This window comes from Mastigoproctus giganteus, chromosome 13 (assembly GCF_048544385.1).
Source record: "Mastigoproctus giganteus isolate SK-2022 chromosome 13, ASM4854438v1, whole genome shotgun sequence".
Taxonomy (NCBI): Eukaryota; Metazoa; Arthropoda; class Arachnida; order Uropygi; family Thelyphonidae; genus Mastigoproctus; species Mastigoproctus giganteus.
This window is the reverse complement of record NC_143587.1, coordinates 82,126,985-82,149,040: the sequence shown is the minus strand read 5'-3', so window position 1 is coordinate 82,149,040 and position 22,056 is coordinate 82,126,985. Positions and strand designations below refer to the sequence as shown.

Below are 22,056 nucleotides of genomic sequence, written 5' to 3'. Positions count from 1 at the left end.
CTGATTGAGGTGTTTAAGACCTTGATCTGGATTGCATAAGCTGAATGTTAATGGTATTCTTCCACTTGTTGAGACTATACATATCGGGGGCATAAATTCAAATTGAGAAGGATGGTTGCAGGATAGATACGTGGAACTTTGCTTTCAAGACAGTTGATGGGTTGTATAAATTCAAGGGAAAACTAGACAAATTCTTGGAGGGTATGGATGGGTGAACTTTTTTTTTTTTTTGGGCCAATGCTGTATAAGGCTTGCTTTCTTGCATCATTTGCTAATACTACTACTTTTTCATGCCATCTTTTTCTGCACTATTAAACTGGCTAGTGTGTTATTCATCCACCTTGGAATTATCCTTGCACTATATTTTTTTAATGGTATATATTCTTTCAAGGCAGCTCTTTGACTATAGCTTTAAAGTTATAAAATAATTTTAATGGCTTTGCACCTTGTGAACTGTCTCCTCCAGTTGGAAGGGACCATGCAGCATCTGAAGATGTCATAATCATCTTTCCTAAAATTTAAATCCATTCCTTTGTCTTTAACAACTTTACTTCTCCTCTTATCATCCAACTTAGAACTCTGTGGTCACTTCTGGCTAATGGTTCCTGTACTGTCAGTGCCATCATCTGATTCATGGGAGATGACTAGTTCTGGAATATTCTTGTTCCCCTAGCACTTTTTCCTAATATACTAACACAAATAACAATCATCCAGTTAATTTAAAAATGTTTGTTTCCCATAGTGGGTTCCCTCCCACTTGATCCAATTAATTAAGGGAAAATTGAAATCATTCACAATAAGACATTCACACTTGCTTGTCCAATCCATTTGAATGTAGACGCTCTCATCATAATCTTCAGATCCGTAGATTACTCCTACTACTCATTATGTGTCTTTGCTTTTAGCTAACCCAAACTACATAAATTCTGTATGTGTTAGCAGGTGTTATTTCTGAATCTGGGACAGCTTTCGTCAAACTCAGCTGCTTCTGGCATGATCCCAGCAATCCCTTTATCTTCTTTAAACACCATAGCAAAATTCATTATTGTTTATTGTGGGTGGCACAATCCACTACTACACTGATGAGCCAAAACATTATGACCAGCGAGTCATTATGCAAATCGAAGCAACTGCAGGTGAACTATGGCATGTGCGCGGGCCGGGACACGGTATAAAAAACACCTGATACTGAGCGCCGTTAATCAGTATTACTCTCTTGTTCTTCAGATGGGAAAGGCAGTGGACTTAAGCGAGTTTGACAAAGCCCAAATTGTAATAGCCAGACGACTGTGTCAGAGCATATCCAAAACGGCACGACTGGTGGTCATGGTCAGCTGTGGTTAGTACCTACTGAAAGTGGTATGAGGAGGGGGAACCCACGAACCGTTGGCGAGGAGTTCAATGACCACGGCTCATCAATGCTCGAGGTGAGCGAAGGCTCTCTTGGATGGTACGTGGCGACTGTGGCACAACTCACTGGTAATTGGAATGCTGGTGATGGGAGTAATGTGTCACAACACAGTACATTGAATCCTGCTGAACATGGAACTGCATAGCTGCAGGCTGCTCCGAGTGCCCTTTCTAACCACAGTTCACCGGCGACAGCGCTTACATAGAAACTGGACCTTGGATGATTGGAAGAAGGTTCTCCCGGATAGTATGTAGCAACAAAGGGCGACTGTGGTGTAACTAGCCAGTAATTGGAATGCTGGTAACAGGAGTGTGTCACAACACAGTACACCGAGCCCTGCTGAAAATGGGGCTGTGTAGCCACAGGCTGCTCCAAGTGTCCATGCTAACCATGGTTCACAAGCGACAGCACCTACAATGGGCAGCGAACATTGAAACTGGACCTTGAGTGATTGGAAGGTCGTCTGGTCCGATGAATCACGTTTCCTGCTGCACCATGTGGATGGCCGGTACGTGTGTGTCGTTTACATGGGGAAGTGATGGTGCCTGGATGCACCATGAGACGAAAACAAGCCAGTGGCAGAGGTATTATGCTTTGGGCGATGTTCTGTTGGGATACCCTGGGACGTCTACCTCCTACATAAACATCATCGAGAGACTGTCCTATATCACTGTCCAGTGTGGGCGCACGTTTTCCACCCTCCTGGATTTTGTTAACGAATATGTGGTTAGAGTGTCTACTAGTTTTTGAAAAGTTTACTCCAGCGGATTTCAGGGGGAGAAACTTGATTATTTACCGGGAACTTTGCAGATTATTTGCGTTTTTTATCTATATCCTTTGTTGCCAGACTGCACTGGTGACCAGGCAGCCGACAGCAGGGCTATAGAGAGGCACCAATTATACTGTGGTTGCCATGCAAATACCCTGCACTTGACTTGACTTGGGAAGAATGTGTAGCACTCCCCTCCGGCGCAGGGATTAGTGAATTGATATCTACTCCTTCAGTTGTGACCTTGACTGCTGCATTGATTGGGGATGGTGTTCCCACCTGTGAAACCTTGAACTGTGATAATGTCCCAATATCTTAAAACTGTGTTAGAGAACAGTTTTCGGTTCAATCATGATTTCAGTGATCTCCCCCCCCACCCCCACAATAGACTTACCATGGACAGCTTTTACTTTCGTTCCTGCTTGTATAGTGGAAAATCAGACTTCATCATAAGTTTCTGCAGCTGCGAAAATGCTAGAAGTAGCACAGGTTCTCCAAGGCTATCTTTATGCTTGTGTGCCCCCCCCCCCCACACGACAGTGGGAGATAGCTCAAATCAACATCTGTGCACTATCTGGCTTCAAATTTAGCCACAAACCTGTGGTTGGCATCAAACTTTGTCATTCCTCAACCTCTATCTAACTGTGCAGCAATAATCTCAGTTATCCGAATATTCCTGATAAACCGATATTTCCAACTAATCTGAGAATATGGATACACCCAGTACAAATCCAACTGAATTGATTTGTAACTGAAAGGCCATCGAGTGCTCAACAAACCACTGACAGCGCAAAAAGTGACCAACCTGACATTGAAGTCCTGGATAATTTTGAGGACGTCCAGCTGACACCGGTATCCAAAAATAAATACAGAAAACGGGTAGTTCCCCAATCGGACAGGGAAACCCACTCACAAAGCGAGCCTCAAGAGCCCCAGGGTCCACACAAGACAACCACGAAAAGACGACAAAACAGCAAGAGTCGACTAATGTCGACCCAACTCTTCCAGAGGGCACCGTCAATGGGCAGATATTGGCCCTGCGAGTCGAACTAGAAAATAAATTAAAAGAGTCTTCCAACTGCATGACCTCAACACTTTGGGCTGAGATTGTTAGTATCTGGGCAAAGCTTGAAACCATCCTGCACAATGTTCACCTTGATTCTGAGAGGGATGAGGCCAAACTCGAGGCATACCTCGAATGTAGGGGCACACAAATGCTACAGCGTGGCCCAATGTTTGCTGATGCGCTGAGGAACACAAAGTCAAATATGAGAACAGACCCGCCAACAAAAAGAAAGACATTACTACCAACACATCTGGTAGTTCTCAAGCCGGCCACAGCCAATGCACCAAACACAAGCGAGGAGATTAAGAAGACTGTAATCGCTTCCCTTACTGATGACCTGAGAAACACTAAAATAAAATCCATCCGAAAGACCTGAAATACGGGCATCATCATAGAGACTGACTCGAAGGACGACACTGATATGACATTAACAAATGCTAAGATACCCACCCTGGGCCTTGTAGCAGAGCCCCTAAGGAAAAGGCACCCTCAATAGTAATTTTTAACATCGATGGGCACGGACCCCAACATCATATGAGATGAATTGTACAGACGTAACCCCCAACATGCACTCCCAAAAGAGGATCCAGCTAACCTGATAAAGCCAAAGTACCAAATGAAGTCTAGAAGTGGCACTTCCTTCAAGTGGGTTGTAGAACTGGCACGAACAGCCTGGCACATACTGACCCACCACAATCAAGTGTACATAAATTGGGTCTCCCACTGCTACAAGGGGCATGTAGCTGTCCCAAAATGCTTCAGATGCTGTCGTTTCGGTCACACGACCCACATGTGCACCCAGACAGAACAGACCTGCGGTCACTGTGCTGATAAAGGCCACAGCTATGAAACCTGCCAGAACAAGGCCAACAAACCAATCTGTGCTAACTGTAAAAGCCAGAAACTACCTCATGCCCACTCACTTCGGGATAATAAATGCCCTGTCTACATCAAGGCCAAGAGCATGCTCCAACAACGAATAAATAATGGGGACACTGCATAAACAGTATAACAGCAACAAGATAAAATTCCTGCAAATAAACACGCAGCAGGTAAAGGCCATTGTGGGACAACTCCGACAGAAGGCAGATGAGGAAAACATCAACATTTTCTTAATACAAGAACCCTAAACTCATTCAAATGAAATGAGGGGGATACCCCTTGTCCTACAAAATTGTCCAGGCTCCTGGTGTGTGACACCCTGGGCAGCGATCGCTGTGAGGAATCCTCACTTGACTGTGATGCAGATATCTCATCTCTGCTCTCCATGGGCCGCCTCCGCCCACATCATCTCCTTTCTGGGCGACTTCTACACCATTTCCCTGACTGCAGGTCAGGAGAGGACATCCTATCTGCAGTCCAGTACCTATAACATGTCTTAACAGAACCGGAGGGTGCAAAGATTGTCATCTGTGCCGACGTAAATTGCTGCTCCATGCGCTGGCACAGTGAGGCCCCAGGGTGTAGAAGTGCTGCAAATGGACAGCGGTTGGAGGAGTTCCTAGACAATAGTGGCTGGAAGTCATTAATAGGCCCAACAGCCTGCCAACGTTTTCCAGCTCACTTTGGGAAGCCACAATTGACGTGACTCTCTCCACCAGGTTCTTTGCTAGATTTCTGTCGGTGGACCGTGCGGGAGGGCTGGTCCACCTCAGACCATCGAGCCATAACTTTCAATATGTACAGATCGATCACTCAGTCCACAATTCTCAGACAGAAGCAACACAGATATGTTTTGAACAAAGCTGATTGGAGCCAGCTTTGTTCCACTTAAAGAAACACTCATCAATGGTATATTGCACCTACAAACCGAGATTGTGCAAGTTCAGCATCCAGACTCCCATCAGTGCAAGGCCACGGACATAATTACGAACGCTGCAAATACAGGAATAAAATGGAAAAATCCCATCCCTGGGGCAGTCCCTTGGTGGTCAGGGGAGCTTCAGGCCCTCAGACGCATTCCAATGGGCCAGGCAATCCTGGCCCCCCCGCAGAAATTGAATACCTCCAGCAGGAGTACAGAGACTCGAAACGCCTACAATGCGATGATCAGGCAGCGTAAAAGACTGTCCTGGGAGCACTTGGTATCAACAGTTGGTAACTCTGACCCCTGGGGTGTCGTGTTCAAGGTAACAACAACTGCCAAGAGGTGAAGTTATTCGCTACACAATCACCCCACAAGGTCACATGACAACCACCTGGCAGCATTCTATTTCAAAAATACTTGTTCACTCTTTCAAACAGCCACCAGATGACAACTCTCCAGAACAACAGCAGCTTTGCCTCGACAATAACAACTATAACTCAACACTTTTGGAACAGCCTTTCACCGTTGAAGATCTCTCTATGGCCATTGGGAGACTGAGAAATAAGTCACCAGACCTGGACATGCTCGAAATAATTTAAAAAGTTGCCGAATTCGCTCCTGAAACCTCTTCAACCATTGCCTGCTAAAGGGATGGTTCCAACTGATTAGAAAACTGTGTCCATTCGGCTCATACTCAAAAATCCAACTAAACCGCACAATCGACCTGACTCGTACAGGCCTATTGCTCTCCTTTCTGTGCTGAGTAAGGTCTTTGAGCAGTTCCTTAGACGAAGACTGGAAAACCACTACAATACTGCACAGCTACCAGCACGAAATCAATTTGGATTCAAGCCGGGCATGTCTACGGTTGATATGCTGGAGACCATTACCAATGCTGCCAGGAACTGCACCCAGAAGTACCTCCTCGTCATCTCGATCGACTTTGCTGGGGCGTTCGACACCTTATGGTGGCCTAGCGTCCTCGGATGGCTGAGATGCGCTGAGCTCCCAGGAAATCTGTACAACTGCATTGCCAGCTATCTCAGTGACAGGAGCGTGGTGGGTCAGGTTCCCTTCTCCAGTGTGGAACGTCATGTCCACTGAGGTTGCCCTCAGGGCTCTGTCCTGGGCCAACTTTTCTGGAACTCTGTACTTGAGGAGCTCCTCAGTACTGACTTAGGCGATGTCCAGACATTGGCATATGCTGATGATCTCTCCCTGATCCTGGCAGGGGATTCCAGGGCTCAACTTGAAGTATTTGCCAACAGAGCTCTTACTAACCTGAAGAGGGGGGTCCGGAAGAAGCCAGCTGAGCATCTCATCCACTAAAACCCAATCCATTCTCCTGAAGGGAGAATGGATCTTGATCCGCGGAGGTCGCCTCAAATCAAGACACATGGCACAACCATCAAGCCTGTTACCCAGCTGAAACTCCTTGGCATTATCATCGACAGCAAACTAACATTTCTCCAACACCTCAACTATCTACAGAAGAAAATAAGAAATTACACTGCACTGTTTGCCAGGATAATCCGCCGAGATTGGGGGCTCAAAAAACGCACTCTAGCATTACTCTATAGAGCCATATTCATACGGGCTATCATCTACGGTTCTGGCATATGGTTCACCAAAGCCTCCACTGTGGTAGGACGAAGAAAGCTGAACATCATTCAACGGCCAATTCTCCTTACGATAACCAGAGCATGTTGCACCTCCAGCACACGTTCTACAGGTCCTCGCCGATGTACTGCCCGTAGACTTTGAGGTGGCCCATGTGGGATCAAAACCTGTGCTCCTGAACTTATTCCTATTCTTTGCCGCCTTTTTTCACTTTATTATTCCAAAGGTGTTTTTCCTTCTGCTTGGAAATTGGCTCACATCCAGCCAGTTCCTAAAAAGGGCGACAAATCCCTCCCATCCAATTATCGTCCCATTGCAATTACTTCTACTCTTTCTAAAGTAATGGAGAAATCAATTAACCGCCAACTCTTAAACTACCTAGAAACCTTCCGTCTGATCAATGATTGCCAGTATGGATTCCGTCAGTGTCGATCCACTGGTGATATTCTGGCTTATGTTACCCATTTATGGACTAATTCAATGGAAAGGTTCGGTGAAACACAAGTAGTTGCTCTTGACATCTCAAAGGCTTTTAATCGTGTTTGGCATAAAGGTCTTTTAAACAAGCTTCCATCTTATAGTTTGCCAGCTGTTTTTAGTAATTGGTTATCCAGTTTTCTCTCTAATCGATCACTGAGGGTGATGGTAGATGGCTCTCTATCTTCTAACTTCTCCACTAACGCTGGTGTCCCCCAAGGTTCAGTTCTTTCCCCCACTATTTTCCTCTTGTATATCAATGACCTTCTTCCATTGACAGGAAATCCTATCCATAGTTTTGCCGATGATAGCACATTGCATTCAACTTTCCATTTTGAGAAACCTTCTCCTCCTCAATCAGCTTCAACTTCTCGAAAATCTGCTACCAATTCCTTAAATGCCGATCTTCAGATAATTCTCCAGTGGGGCAAAGACAACTTAGTTGATTTCAACCCTTCTAAAACTCAGTCTTGTCTTATGTCTCGCAAAAAGGATTCTTCTGCTCCTATGCTTATCTTTAGTGACACTCCAATTTCTAGGCAAAAGGATATATCTCTTTTGGGGATTACCCTGACTTCTAATCTCTCTTGGCACAAGCACATTACAGATATTGCTTCCTCTGCATCTAAAAAACTTGGTTTTCTCTTTCGCTCTTGGCGTTACTTTTCTTCCAAACAGCTGCTCACTCTGTATAAATCTCAAATCCGTCCTGCCATGGAATATTGTTCCCACATCTGGGGTGGTGCCCCCAAAACTTCTCTCAGGCTTCTTGATTCCATTCAGAAGAGGGAAGTTAGGCTAATTAATGATTCATCTCTAACAGAGTCTCTCCACTCGTTGTCTCATAGACATACTGTTTCTGCTGCATGCCTTTTCTACAGATACTTCCATGGGCACTGTTCTTCTGAATTGGCTTCTATAATTCCCGCTCTCTCTTTCAAAACAGTCCGAACACGTGCCGCCACCAGCCAACATCCAGTTACTGTCAAACTTCAAACCCACAGAACCAACTTTTCATCTTCCTCATTTATTCATTCAACTGCCGTTTTCTGGAACAACCTTCCTTCATATGTATTTCCTGAAAATTACATCTACAGAAGTTCAAGTCCAATGTCAACAAATATCTTCTTTCGTCTTCTCAACTTCCAACCCAAGAATGGTACTAAGTACGATAGGTTCTAATACCTCTCGTGTTTGGGGTTCACATAAAAAAAAAAAAGCTCCCTTTGTAGCTGTGGTGCCCAGGAGATCTGGGACCACTTGATGCATAACTGTCTACTATATGATAACCTCAGATCTTCTCTCATCACACAAATTCATTTCATCCCGAGAGACCAGGGACAACATCTCCTGGAAGACCACCAAACCTATACAGCCTTTTCGAACTTTGCTCAGGGCCTCTTCACGAGACGGAAAACCCTACCACAACCTCAGAATCAGACCCAACCAGACTATGAAATGGCCTAATCAGTCATGTGTGAAGACCACTACTTGCTTCAGAATACTACAATCCCCGTGAAGACTTTCAACCTGCACAATAATTGTGCCTTTACACTGCAGCCTCAATATAACCTCGATGTTACAGTACGTATTAATTATTCTGATAATCACGTATATTCTTCTGATTTTCATATATATCATTTAATTTTTTAATTGGTAAGATAATAAAGGGTAAATTTGTGCTTAATATATCTTTACTTTTATAGCCTGTGGATAATATTCTTCTATCGAACAAAACATCTTACCGATGTATGTATGTCGTGATTCATGCGTCTCGATCTTTGTTTACATATATTACGTTCACTATTTTTGGTTCAGTTATATTTGTGTTACAATTAGTATTTTTTTAAAATCCCTAAACATGTCAACCAAGAGGAAAGTGCCTTTGTCTACTCCTAGACCTGTCAGAAAGAAAGGCCACTGATTTAGACAAAATTGAAAGTGATCAAGCAGCATGAAGAAGGAAAGAAGGTGAACGCGATCGCACGTGATTTTAAGCTATCTCGTTCTACAATGTTGACGATTTTGAAAGACAAAGAAATGATTCGTGAAGTTGTTAAAGGTTTGGCACCCATGCAAGCAACAGTGATAACGAAACAGCGTACAGGGCCCAACCATGAAATGGAAAAATTGTTTCTTTGGATGGAAGATCAGATACAGAAGCGAACACCCTTAAGCCTTCTTACAGTACAGTCGAAGGCTAGAAGTCTCTTTCAGACAATGAAGAAACGTGATGGAAAAGAATACACTCAGACATTTATAGCAAGTACAGGATGGTTCAAAAGAAGATTCAACCTTCATAGGGCTTGAGTAACTGGAGAATCAGCAAGGGCGGATGTGGAAGGAGCTCAAGAGTTTGTTAAAAGTCTGGATGAAATAATTACGGAAGAAGGGTATCAACGAGAGCAGCTTTTCAATGTGGATGAGACTGGATTGTTGTGGAAAAGGATGCTAGAATGCACTTACATTCACCAAGAAACCAAAAGCATGCCTGGTTTTAAGGCACTTAAGGATATGCTGACTTTGCTGCTTGAAGGGAACATTGCAGGTTTTAAACTGAAGCCTTTTTTTAATTTATCATTCTGAAAATCCACGTGCATTCAAGAATGTAAACAAGCACACTCTGCCTGTATACTTCCATTCAAACCAAAAAGCCTGGATGACTCAAACATTATTTGGAGACTGGTTTCTAAATTGTTTTGTACCACAAGTTCGTGAATATTGCTTCGAGAAAGGAATTACTTTCAAAATTGTATTAATCTTAGATAATGCACCTGGCCATCCACCTCACCTAGACCACCTCCACCCAGATGTAAAAGTTGTTTATTTGCCGCCAAATACAACTCCACTCATTCAGCTTATGGACCAAGGGGCGATTTCCACATTTAAGGCACACTATCTTCGAACCACTTTCACCAAAGCTATAGCCGCAACAGACGCCGACCCAGAACTATCTTTGCGAGAGTTTTGGGAACAGTACGATATTTATAAATGCATCAAAAATATTGCGGCCGCGTGGGAGGCTGTGACAAAGAAATGCATGAATGAAATCTGGAAAAACTGTGTCCAGCGTTTTGTTAATACTATTGATGAATTTGACAGTGAACATGAACTTGAAATGGTTACGGAAAATATTGTAACACTGGAAAATGGACTTTCTTTAGAGACCGAAGTGGAGGATGTTGAGGAGCTGCTAGAGCAAAAATCTGGAGAACTTATGAATGAAGAACTTATCGCTTTGGAAGAAGAAGAAGAAAGAATGCCTGAAGAAGAAAGGATGGAAGAAGAGAAAAAATGAAGATGAGGAAGAATCAGAAAGAAAATTCACCACTAGAGGGTTATCTGAAGGTTTTTTCTCTACTAAATAAACTTCTTACACATTTTGAGGAAATGAACCCAAACATTGAACGATTTGCAGGGATTGAACAAATGGTACAAGATGCTTTTCGGCCATACCGTAAAATTTACGAGCAGAAAAGGAAACAAACAATTCAGACAAAAATCAACATGTTTATGCGAAAAACAACTCCCATTGCATCAAGTGGCGGCATTGATCCGCAGCCAAGCACGAGTGGTCAGTAAATTATTTCTTATCAATTTTCTACATGTTTTATTTAGTTCTTTAAGATAAAATATTTTTTAGGTTTTATACAGTATTTGATATCTTTTTCATATTTTTTATTCTGTACACAATGTTGTATACCAACACTGTGTTGTACATAGTGTCTGATTTATCTAAACTGGTCCGACTTACGGCCAGATCGCTTTACGACCGGTCGGTTGGAACTTAACATGGCTGTAAGTCGACAACTATCTGTATATAATAACTGGAGGAAGTCCGAGTATTGTGTATGCGGGGGGGGGCGTTGTTGAGGACACGTTATGACAAGGATCTGGGTATATTCTTACCATGTGTATGCCACAGCCAAAAATTTCATTATTTCATACAGCATTTCCCTCCCACTTTTTCTTACTACAGTATTGAATACACCATGAATTGTACCTTAAATCATTATACTCTAAACCTCCCAAACCTTCCTAGTTCATTTCACAAATATATGTGGTCTCAGTTTCCACTTACAGTCTGGCAAACCACATGTACTTTTTCTGACAGAATCTCAGTTATCGGCTGATTCCACCACTGCTTAGCTCAGTTGCCAAAATTATTTGCTGTATCGTTCCTTTCACCTAAAAGGTGATACTTGTGCATATGTATGTTCGGATATTCCCTGTGAGAGACTTTGTAATTGGAATCTCCTCTTTTCGATCTTCTCTGGCTCCCACCTGATCCTGTCAAATTCATCTGTTGTCTCTATCGTTCTCCCAACTCCAATCACTTGGAACTCTCTGACTTTCCCTCTTTGCAACTTTACTTTCTCCAGACCAACTTTGTTAACAGTGAGGTAATTTTCTTTGGCGATTTTAATGTTCACAAGTCCAGCTGGCATCCGTTTTCTAGTTGCACAGACCCAGCTAGTCGAGATGCTGAGGCTTTTGTAATTACTAATGACCTTGCACAGATTGTTCATTTACCTACAAGAATACCGGACAATCCTAACCATACAGTCAACACGCTTGATCTTTTTCTCACAAACAACCCTTCTAAGTACATGATCGAGAAGTGAGTGGTCCTTTAGGCATCTCAGATCACAACCTGAATTAATCCACAAGGCTTTGAAACATAGTCCCTCCTGGGCAGAACTGCAGACACATGCACATTGTGAACTAACTTGCCGCATTTTTTCAACAAATCATTACATTATGTGTGTTTAATATCATTAGTACCCTACTTTAAAAATCTGCCAATTTGTTAGTGAAATCATTAATTGTTGGAGGTGGACATCAACCTAGTTTTAGTCCATCCTCATTACATGTCATAGTAGCTAATCACACTAGTCCGACAAGATCTCTCCCCAACAAATCCAACTGCATTTCTGTGATTATCTGTGATTATCTGGAGCTGTTTCAATTTTCTTGTTTGAGTTGCAGAATGGGTAATTACAATGTCAGGATTAATGAAATTATTATTTTTTGGTGTCCAAACTCCTCACCCACCAGAGAGCTCAAGGAAGAAACAAACAATGGATGTGTTTGATGTGGGTGCCATGGTTATCCAAGCATTATACCCTAGGACTAACATTGCAACCGCCCCGAATCCTGTACTGATTATGAGTAGATGCATTGATGACCCTTGCAGGTGAGCCTATTAACACCGATCCAGGCAAGCCATCGTACTATCTCCTGCCTCAATGAAGTAGAAATTTGACTGGTGTGTTGAACTGTGATCCTCCATTACTAGGATTCCCTTTTTTAAATTTCCACACATTGAATTCTTATGGTATTACCCTAGAATTTAGGCAGTGACCAATGAATCCCAGTATCACTAATCTGGAGGACCAGCAGCACCACTGGAAGGTCCCTTCACCATAAACAGGTGTCCATATTATGAGTACAAAAACAACCACCAATCAGGACTACCATTAGTGGCACTCCTGGTTGATGGGTAAATAGAAAAGGACTAATAAATGTTCTTGGTCTTATCCTTCTATTACTAGTAGCACCTGGTGAATATTAATCTTTACTCGATATCTCAATTACTGTAGCTGATACTGTTTTACAAACCAAATCTTATATACAATAAAATAATGAGTCATGCCATAAACAACTATCTACCTGAGAAACTGGAGGTTCATGTAGATCTAACTGAAGCTTTTCTACCAGTTCCATAAAATCACCTGCATGAAATGCCACCACATCCTTGGTGATTCTGTTCCTGGTATATCTACAAAAATTAAAACAGTGTAAGAAATCACAGAGAAAATGAATGAATATTTGGAGTTAATAGTAAAACTCTGCTGATAGCAATCTATTTTTGAATCAGATTTAATTTTTTTAAAATTAAAACACTATTAATGCATTTCAAGACAATGACAGAGCACAGTGATATTCAACCAGTGGTATTCATAGTCCTTTTGAGTGTATGCTAGCATATGAAATTGGCTTTACTGAAAAATTATCTATAAATTTTTGATATCTACACTACATTTATTTGTGTTAATCATGGGTTCAGGTAAATTCATCAGTCACCAAAAACCTAATGACTCACAATAATTAAGAAGTCATTAGCCACCTAACTATCTCTGCACCAATATTGACAGCTGATACAGCACTACAGTCACAACAAAACAACGCAGATCCAACTGCGTACATTGTCCAAGTTTCAAAATCTACGAAAACAAATCCAACTGGATATGACAGTAACTGTACTGAGTGGAATGGTCAAACGGGTGTTAATATCTTATTAGAGGCAATTTAAATTTGCCCCGATATGACTGTAGCAAGTGGGAGGGAAACTCACAATAGGGGACAAAATTTTTAAAACAAACTATATGATTATTATTTGTATCAGCATGTTGGAGAAAATATGGATAAGAACATTATAGACCCTCTCTCTCTTTAACCATGAACCACATGACATACAGTTCACAGTACAAGTACTATTAGCAGGAAGTGAACATGCAGTTCTTAGATGGAAGAGGAAGACAATTTAAGACTGTACATAACCTCTATCAACTCGGCAGGTAGCAGAAAGAGGGTGAATAAATTAGAATTATGGAAATCTTAAAAGCAACAGTTACAGAAACCAGGAATGTGTATATACTATTAAGAAAATACAGCACGAGGCATTGAGAAGGATGAAAACAGAACAGACCATTTACAGAGCAGGATGGCATGGGCAGGAGTGATGGAAACTGCACCCATAAACAGCTACAAATTTATCTGTAATAATAGTACTATAGGAAAGATTAGGCATCAAAGGCTCAGTATGAAGATACACTGGCTAAGAGAAAGCAAAGAATGAAGACAAGGAGTGTTTCATGTATGCGCATAGAAATAAAGCAAATCAGATCAGACCCTTGTATAATCAGTGTGGGAAAGTCTGATATAAAACAGGTGATGTTTCTGATAAACCTGAATATAATCTTTACAGATGAAAGACACTTCATGGTGAGGAGAGGTTGTAAGATAAGGATGACTGTTTATTTGAAAAACTTCTCACCCTAAAGGCAAGACTCCTGATAGCATATAACCAGTAATTTTGAGGGAGGTGGCCAGAGGGGATACACTGAACCATTAAGTTTAATTACAAGGGCATCATTCGACGAGAGAGAGAGAGAGAGAGAGAGAGAGAGAGAGAGAGAGAGAGAGAGAGAGATTCCTTTGTACTGAAATGCTACCGCATTGCCCATCCATTAAGGCAGAGGTTCCCAATCTTTCTCAGTTCATGGCACCCTTACTATCCCAGTAATTTTTTCACGGCACCCCTAGGCCAAAAGAAATACCTAACACAGTAGTTTTCGACCTTTTCATATATACCTATATATAATAATTTTATTCTTTATTTGGTACTAAATAAAGATCAATTATGGATCACCACAAAATTAAAAAGATATGGTACATTGGATATTGTACCGTACCCTTTATATCGTACCCTTTTTATAATGAAATAAATATATAAATTTCAAAATAATAATAATCACTTTAAGTAACTTAAACCCAAATTACACGGCACCCCATGAATGTTGTTGCGGCACCCTGGTTGAAAACCACTCCATTAAGGTGAATCTAAAAGCAAAAATAGGGAACTACACACCTGTCAGTCTGACTTCAGCAGTAGGAAATATCATGGAGGCAAGGCTAAAGAGTACAGTACAGGAATGTTTTTTTAATGAAAACCACAAACACGACATGTATTAGAACTTATAGAACTTAGTACTGTGCTTGAGAAGACGAGAGAAGATATTTGTTGACATTAGACTTGAACTTTGGTAGACTGTAATTTTCAGGAAAGACATATGAAGGAAGGTTGTTCCAGAAAACAGCAGTTGAAAAAAGTTGGTTCTGTGAGTTTGAAGTTGGACAGTAAATGGATGTTGGCTGGTGGCGGCATGTGTTCGGACTGTTTGAAAGAGAAAGCGGGAATTATAGAAGCCAATTCAGAAGAACAGTGCCCATGGAAGTATCTATAGAAAAGGCATGTAGAAGAAATAGTATGTCTACGAGACAGCGAGTGGAGAGACTCAGTTAGAGATGAGTCATTAATTAAACTAACTGCCCTCTTCTGAATGGGATCTAGAAGCCTGAGAGAGGGAACAATATTCCATGGTAGGGCGGATTTGCAATTTGTACAGAGTGAACAGCTGTTTGGAAGAAAGGTAACACTGAGAGCGAAAGAGAAAACCAAGAATTTTTAGATGCAGAGGAAGCAATATTTGTAATGTGCTTGTGCCAAGAGAGAGATTAGAAGTCAGGGTAAACCCCCAAAAAGATACATCAACTTGCCTAGAAATCGGTGTCACCAAAGATAAGCATGGGAGCAGAAGAATCCTTTTTGCGATATAAATAAGACAAGATTGAGTTTTAGAAGGATTGAAATCAACTAAGTTGTCTTTGCCCTGGGGATCGGCATTTAAGGAATTGGTAGCGGATATTCGAGAAGTTGAAGCTGATTGAGCAGGACAAGGTTTCTCAAAATGGAGAGTGGAATGCAATGTGCTACCACCGGCAAAACTATGGATAGGATTTCCAGTCAATGGAAGAAGGTCAATTAATATACGAGAGGAAAAGAGTGGGGGAAAAAAAACTGAACCTTGGGGGGACACCAGCATTAGTGGAAAAGTTAGAAGACAGAGAGCCATCTACCATCACCCTCAGTGAGCGATCAGAGAGAAAACTGCATAACCAATTACAAAAAACAGTTGGCAAACCATAAGATGGAAACTTGTTTAGAAGACCTTTATGCCAAACACTATTGAAAGCCTTTGGGATGTCAAGAGCAAGCAACTGCTTGTGTTTCACCAAACGTTTCCATTGAATTTGCCCATAAATGGGTAAAATTAACATAAGCCAAAATATCACCAGTGGATCGACACTGAGGGAATCCATACTGGTGATTGCTGATCAGAAGGAAAGTTTCTAGGCAGTTTAAGAGTTGGCGGTTAATTGATTTCCCTATTACTTTAGAAAGAGTAGAAGCAATTGCAATGGGATGATAAAAACACCTTTTGGAATAAGATAAAAAAGGCAGCAAAGAACAGGAGTAAGTTCAGGAGAACAGGTTTTGGGAACAAGTGGAGAAATACCATCAGGACCAGGAGCTTCCTTAGCATCAAGATTCGTCAAAATCCTTCTGACATTCTTTTGACGGAAGACCACAGGAGGCATTGAATGGTGCGTGTTGGGAATGGTGGAAGGGGTTTTACCAAGATCATTAATACATGAGTTGGAAGAAAAATGGGATGCTAGCAGGTCAGTTTTATCGTTGGCTGAAGTGACAATAGAACCATCTGGTTTTGACAGAGGAGGGAGCAGAGATGGGCAAAAGTTGTGGCCAATAGCTTTGGAAAGAGCCCAGAATGCTTGGCTACCATTAGCCCAAGAAGCATGTTTTCTATTCTTAGTCTGTTCAAAATCTAGTTTGAACTGATTAATAACTGCTTTAGTTGCGAGCTTTGGTGTAGGCAGAAAATGAAAAATCGGAAAGAAGCCAATTACGGTATGCAACATTCTTCTCCTGAACAGCCTTAGCACATTTATTGGAAAACCAGGGTTTAAATAAAGGATGAGATTTTAAAGTGGAGTGTTGAGTAAATGATTCCATTCCTACAAGAATAATTTCACTGACATGATCTGATCAAACGTTGGCATCAGAAGTTTTGAAACAGTAGTCAGACCAAGGAAAAGAAGAAAAGAAATTTCAAAGGTCATCCCATTTTGCATTCTTGTAATGCCAAACAACATGAAGTTGGGAATAGCCATGATATAAAGGATCCATTGGAAAAGAGACAATCACCAAGCTGTGATCTGAAGTGCCTAAATGACATCTCACTTCGAACGTGTACTTTGATGGGTTGTTTGTGAGAAAAAGATCAAGCGTGTTGACTGTATGGTTAGAATTGTCTGGTATTCTTGTAGGTAAATGAACAAGCTGTGCAAGGTCATTAGTAATTGGAAAAGCTTCAGCATCTTGACCAGCTGGGTCGGTGTGATTAGAAAATGGAAGCCAGCTGGAGTTGTGAACATTAAAATCACCAAGGAAAATTACCTCACTGTTAGGAACGTTGGACTGGAGAAAGTCAAGTTGCAAAGAGAGGAAGTCAAAGAGCTCCAAATGATTAGTGGATTTGGGAGAATGGTAAAGACAACAGATGAATTTGACACAATGAGGTAGGGAGATTTTAAGCCAGAGAAGATCAAAGAGAGGAGATTCCAAATTGCCAAGTCTCTGACAGGGAATATCAGAACGGACATATGCACAAGTACCACCTTTGAGGCGAAAGGAATCATACAGCAAATAATTTGGACATCTGAGATGAGCAGTAGTTGAATCAACTGATAACTGAGATTCTGTCAGAAAAAGTACATGGGGTTTGGCAGACTGCAAGTGGAAATGGACATTGTTGAGATTAGAATTGAGACCACGTATATTTGTGAAATGAACTAGAAAGTGTTTGGGAGGTTTAGACCTTTTCGCAGATAAGCTTACTCTATTAGTTTGACAATTCATGGTGTATTCAATAGTAAGAAAAAGTGGGGGGACATGCTGTATGAAGTAATGAAATTTTTGGATATGGCATACACATGGTAGGAATATACCCAGATCTTTGACATAACGTGGCCTCGACAATGCCCACCGCATACATACTACTCGGACTTCCTCCAGTCATTATCTGACAGATTAGAGGTAGCAATATTATACACCAGCTGATCTGGAAGCCTCCTAAACAGTTACCAATAGGTTCAGTCTGGTGTACTAATTAGCGGACGGCCTGGGAAAACATTTTTAGAGCTGTACCCTTGAAATGTAAGGGCAATTGGATCTCGCCATGATGTCCATCATAACCTCAAAAGTTATCAGTCATACTGCATGATGGAAGAGATGAGGAAGGATTAACCTGAACTTAGCTCTGGAGACTAAACATGAGTTCCACCATTTCAAGCCTCCAATAAGCAAAGTGGTGATATTGCACCAGTTGATGAGAGTTATCTACCACCTAGTATTGCCTGGTATAACAGAGGGGTGGCATTCCTCTATGTGATGTGTGCACCACACCTCGACCCCTGCTTAAGTTGGTTCACACCTGGGTGGTCACTCACAGTGTGCTTGTGCATGGGGGTTATACCCAGGATTACTAACAGTCCTACCACTGTGAATATGCAAGCAGAGGATTTGTCTGTCACAGACCATCCGGACTTCACCGAATTGGGTCCATTTGACTTGAGTGGCACCCGAATATCAGTTCCATCATCGTTTTAGACTACCAGGTAGCAAGTACAGATTGTCTGGCATATCCGAGAGAATGCCTGTGACAACTTCAAGGACCAAATTTAGATAGAAATGGAATTCAAAAGAATCTCATTTGAATGTGTGTGTACTATAAAATTTTGAGCAACTCTTAACCTATGTTAAGGGGTCTTGTTATTAAAAAGGTATCAGCACGATGGGTCCCAAAATTGTTGACAGCAGATCAAAAATGCACAAGGGTTGTCAAGTCAAATGAACATTTGCATTGTTTTCAAGCAGATCCAGCAAATTTCCAGGCAAGGTTTGTAACCACAGATAAGACACAGATCTATCACTTTCAGCCACAGAAAAAACAGCAGTCCAAACAGTGGAAACAAAGCTCTTCTACACCCTCCAAAAAAAAAAAAAAAAAAAAAAAAAAAAAAAGAAAAAGAAATAAGGAGCCATATCTATTCCTTTTGGTGGCAAGTTTATGGTATCAGTTTTTTGGGATGCTGTTGGGTGTTGCTAGTAGATTGTGTTCAGAAAGTCCAGACAGTCACAGGGACACATTACGTCTATCACTTTTAGCCCGAGACAAAGGAGCAGTCCAAAGAGTGAAAACAGCGCTTCTTCCCTCCTCCAAAGAAAGCCAAGTCAATTTTCCTTCTGCTGGCAAGGTGATGGAATTTGTTTTTGTAACTGATCAAATGTTGCTAGTGGATTACCTTCAGAAAAGTCAAAGAGTCATATTACACAGATCTTGAGGCATTTTCATGAAAACATCAAAGACCATGGAAAACTCAGCGGAGGAGTCTTATTCTACCAGGATAGTGTGCCTGCTCACAAATCCGTCATCGCTATGGCTGCATTGCATGTGTGTGATTTTGAAATCTTTGACCATCCCCCATATTTACCAGGTTTAGCACAATCGAACTTTCACCTATTTCCTAATTTGAAAAATACCTGCTGGCATCCTTTCCACATCAATAGTGACATCACTGCTGCAGTGGATGTATTCCTGGCCGCCCAAAACAGAAAACTTTTTCACAGCTGGAATCAATGCACTGCAGCATCAGTGCCAAAATTTCATTGACTCCAAAGGGATGTGTTGAAAAGTAACATGATGCCAGACACTTCAAATAAACCCTTCATATGCAAATACCCCTCATACTAGATAATCACTATGAAAAGGTGCTGTGGTCACTAATACTGCTTAGAACTCAGGACCAAAATTTACTCAAACTGAATACTGCATCATTCAGTAAAATGGACTCAAACAATTTTTCCATCAGAATAGAACATTTTAAAATTGTTAAATTCTACGAAAATAAAATATGAAAATAACAAAAACAGTGTGATGTCCAAAATCAATTGTTGAAAACATCACATACTAATGGAAGACAGAAGATAAGGCAATTATCCCAAATTAGGTACTGTCATTAATGAAACTCAAAGCACGTTAGTTGAAACGGGTAGAAGAAATTGCAAAGGTACCTTTGGTTAATGAGAAAACTCAGAAAACAGTTGACAAAAATGGAATATGTGTAGGGCCAACAGCTATCACAGAAACAGAACAGGCTATCGTGGTTGAGTATGGGTTGTAAGTTGAACCTGTCTCCCAGCAGTTAAGGTTGCTGCTCATCCTGGTGCAAATGAAAGTATTGAATATGATAGTAGTGGCAGAATGTGATGCAGTTGAATCATGCTACAATACAGGTCAGATCAGCATGCCTGGGTGTGGTATATGCCAAAACAATAGTTTACTTATATTACACTGCAAAGAAGTGTGATGATATACACCTCTTTTTTGTTGGTTGACTGGCTGCCATCGAAGAAACTATGAACGCATCTGTCTACTGTGATACTCTGAACAATTCTTCTCTATCTGCACTGTGGTAATTCTTTGAAAAGACAATGTATTTGTATCAGCATGGCAATATTCGATGTCAGAACATGATCACCACTTAACGGTTTCAGGAGAAAGGAAAGCATTTGCTTATATCCCCCTTCTTTCCAAGAAGCAACACATTCTGGCATGCCTGTTCTAATATCAGCATTTGCTTATATCTCCCCCTACTTCCAGAATGCTTCTAAGAAGCAAATACATTCTGGTGTGCCTCTTCTATGTATAATATTAGCCATATACTACTGGTGCTCATTCAATGACAGTGTTGTTTAGTTTCACAGCAATGACTTTATTTTCCAATACTGAGTATACGATGCGCAAGTTATGTATGACTGCACTGGAGGAAATGTATATAAAGCAATTAATACCTTAAGGGCATTAATATTCAACAGAAAAAGTTAAACATTTACTGTTGAACATTAATTGCCAACATTTGCCAGGATGACTTTAAGCCAATCATACAATATGCTGATTATAAAATTCTTGACATTAAATAAATAGTAATCCTTTTAAAAAAAATTTTATTTTGTAATAAAACTTATATCAACTTTAAATATATCTGCATTGCAAATAATTAATATCTATCAGATTTAAAACATTAAACAACTGAAACCAGAAGAATACGTAAATATGGAATAAAGTGCCAGAATATTTAAATTGGATAATGAGTAAATTTTTCTATTTTTTCTTTCTTTCTTTTGTTCCCCCCCCTTCCTTTTGGGAGGTGGTGTTCTTATTTTTAAACAAAAAGCTCAGTAGCTTTTATAATTTTGTTTATTAGAATTAATGCTAGACACAAGACAAAAACAAAACATGAAGATCTTTGCAATTGACTATCTAACAAACCACACAGATGAAGCTATTGTAAGTTAGTAATAGTAATAGAGGCATGTGATGCAAGAAAGCAAGCGAATGAGCTTATGTAGCATCAGCCAAAAAAAAAAAAAAATTCACACAACCATTCCCTCTAAATGTTTGTCCAGTTCCTCCTTGAATTTATTTAACCTATCAGCTTCCACAATGACAGATGGAAGTTTGTTCCAGCAATTAACCACCCGCTGGCTAAAGGCAATTTTCCGCACATCTATTCTACAACTATCTTTCCTCAATTTGAATTTATGCCCTTTTAGGTTTGTAATCTGAGCAAGTACAAGAATCCCATCAGAATTCAACATGCTCAACCCATTCAAAGCCTTATACATCTCAATCAGATCACCTCACAGGTGCCTAGTCTCCAGCCATTGCAATTTGCAGAACTTCAGCCTCTTTGGTAAGAGGATCCCCTCATTCCCCTTCACCAATCTTGTTGTCCTTCTCTGTACACGCTCAAGCAACTCTACATCCTTCCTAAAATGAGGCATCCAGACCTGTACACAGTACTCAAGGCGTGGCCTGACCATTGCCTTATACATAGTGATAATCACCTCCTTTTCCCTACTAGCAAAATTCCTGTATATCATTGACAAAACCCCATGACATGCACTTGCAGCCTGTCTGCATTGCTCAGAAAACTTCATATCTGATTACACAATTACTCCCAGGCCTTTTCATTTTCTACCACTCTAAGTGTAGTACCACACAGTTGGTATGTTCCTCTGGGGTTACTTCTACCTACATGCAGTACTTTGCATTTGTCAATGTTAAACTTCAGTTGCCACTTCTCAGCCCATTTTCCCAACTTATCTAGATCCTGCTGCAGTAGCACACTTCCAT

The 22,056-nt window shown here is 41.0% G+C and overlaps 1 protein-coding gene across 1 annotated transcript in view; it reads right to left on the bottom strand.

The window, feature by feature from the left end:
* The window catches only part of LOC150076221 (uncharacterized), a 153,418-nt gene that overhangs the window by 5,760 nt on the left and 125,602 nt on the right, over window positions 1-22,056 (bottom strand). The window contains exon 6 of the mRNA XM_090387289.1: window positions 12,824-12,932. Within this exon, the coding sequence (XP_090243415.1) occupies window positions 12,824-12,932 (109 nt within the window). The remainder of the gene's footprint in view (window positions 1-12,823; window positions 12,933-22,056) is intronic.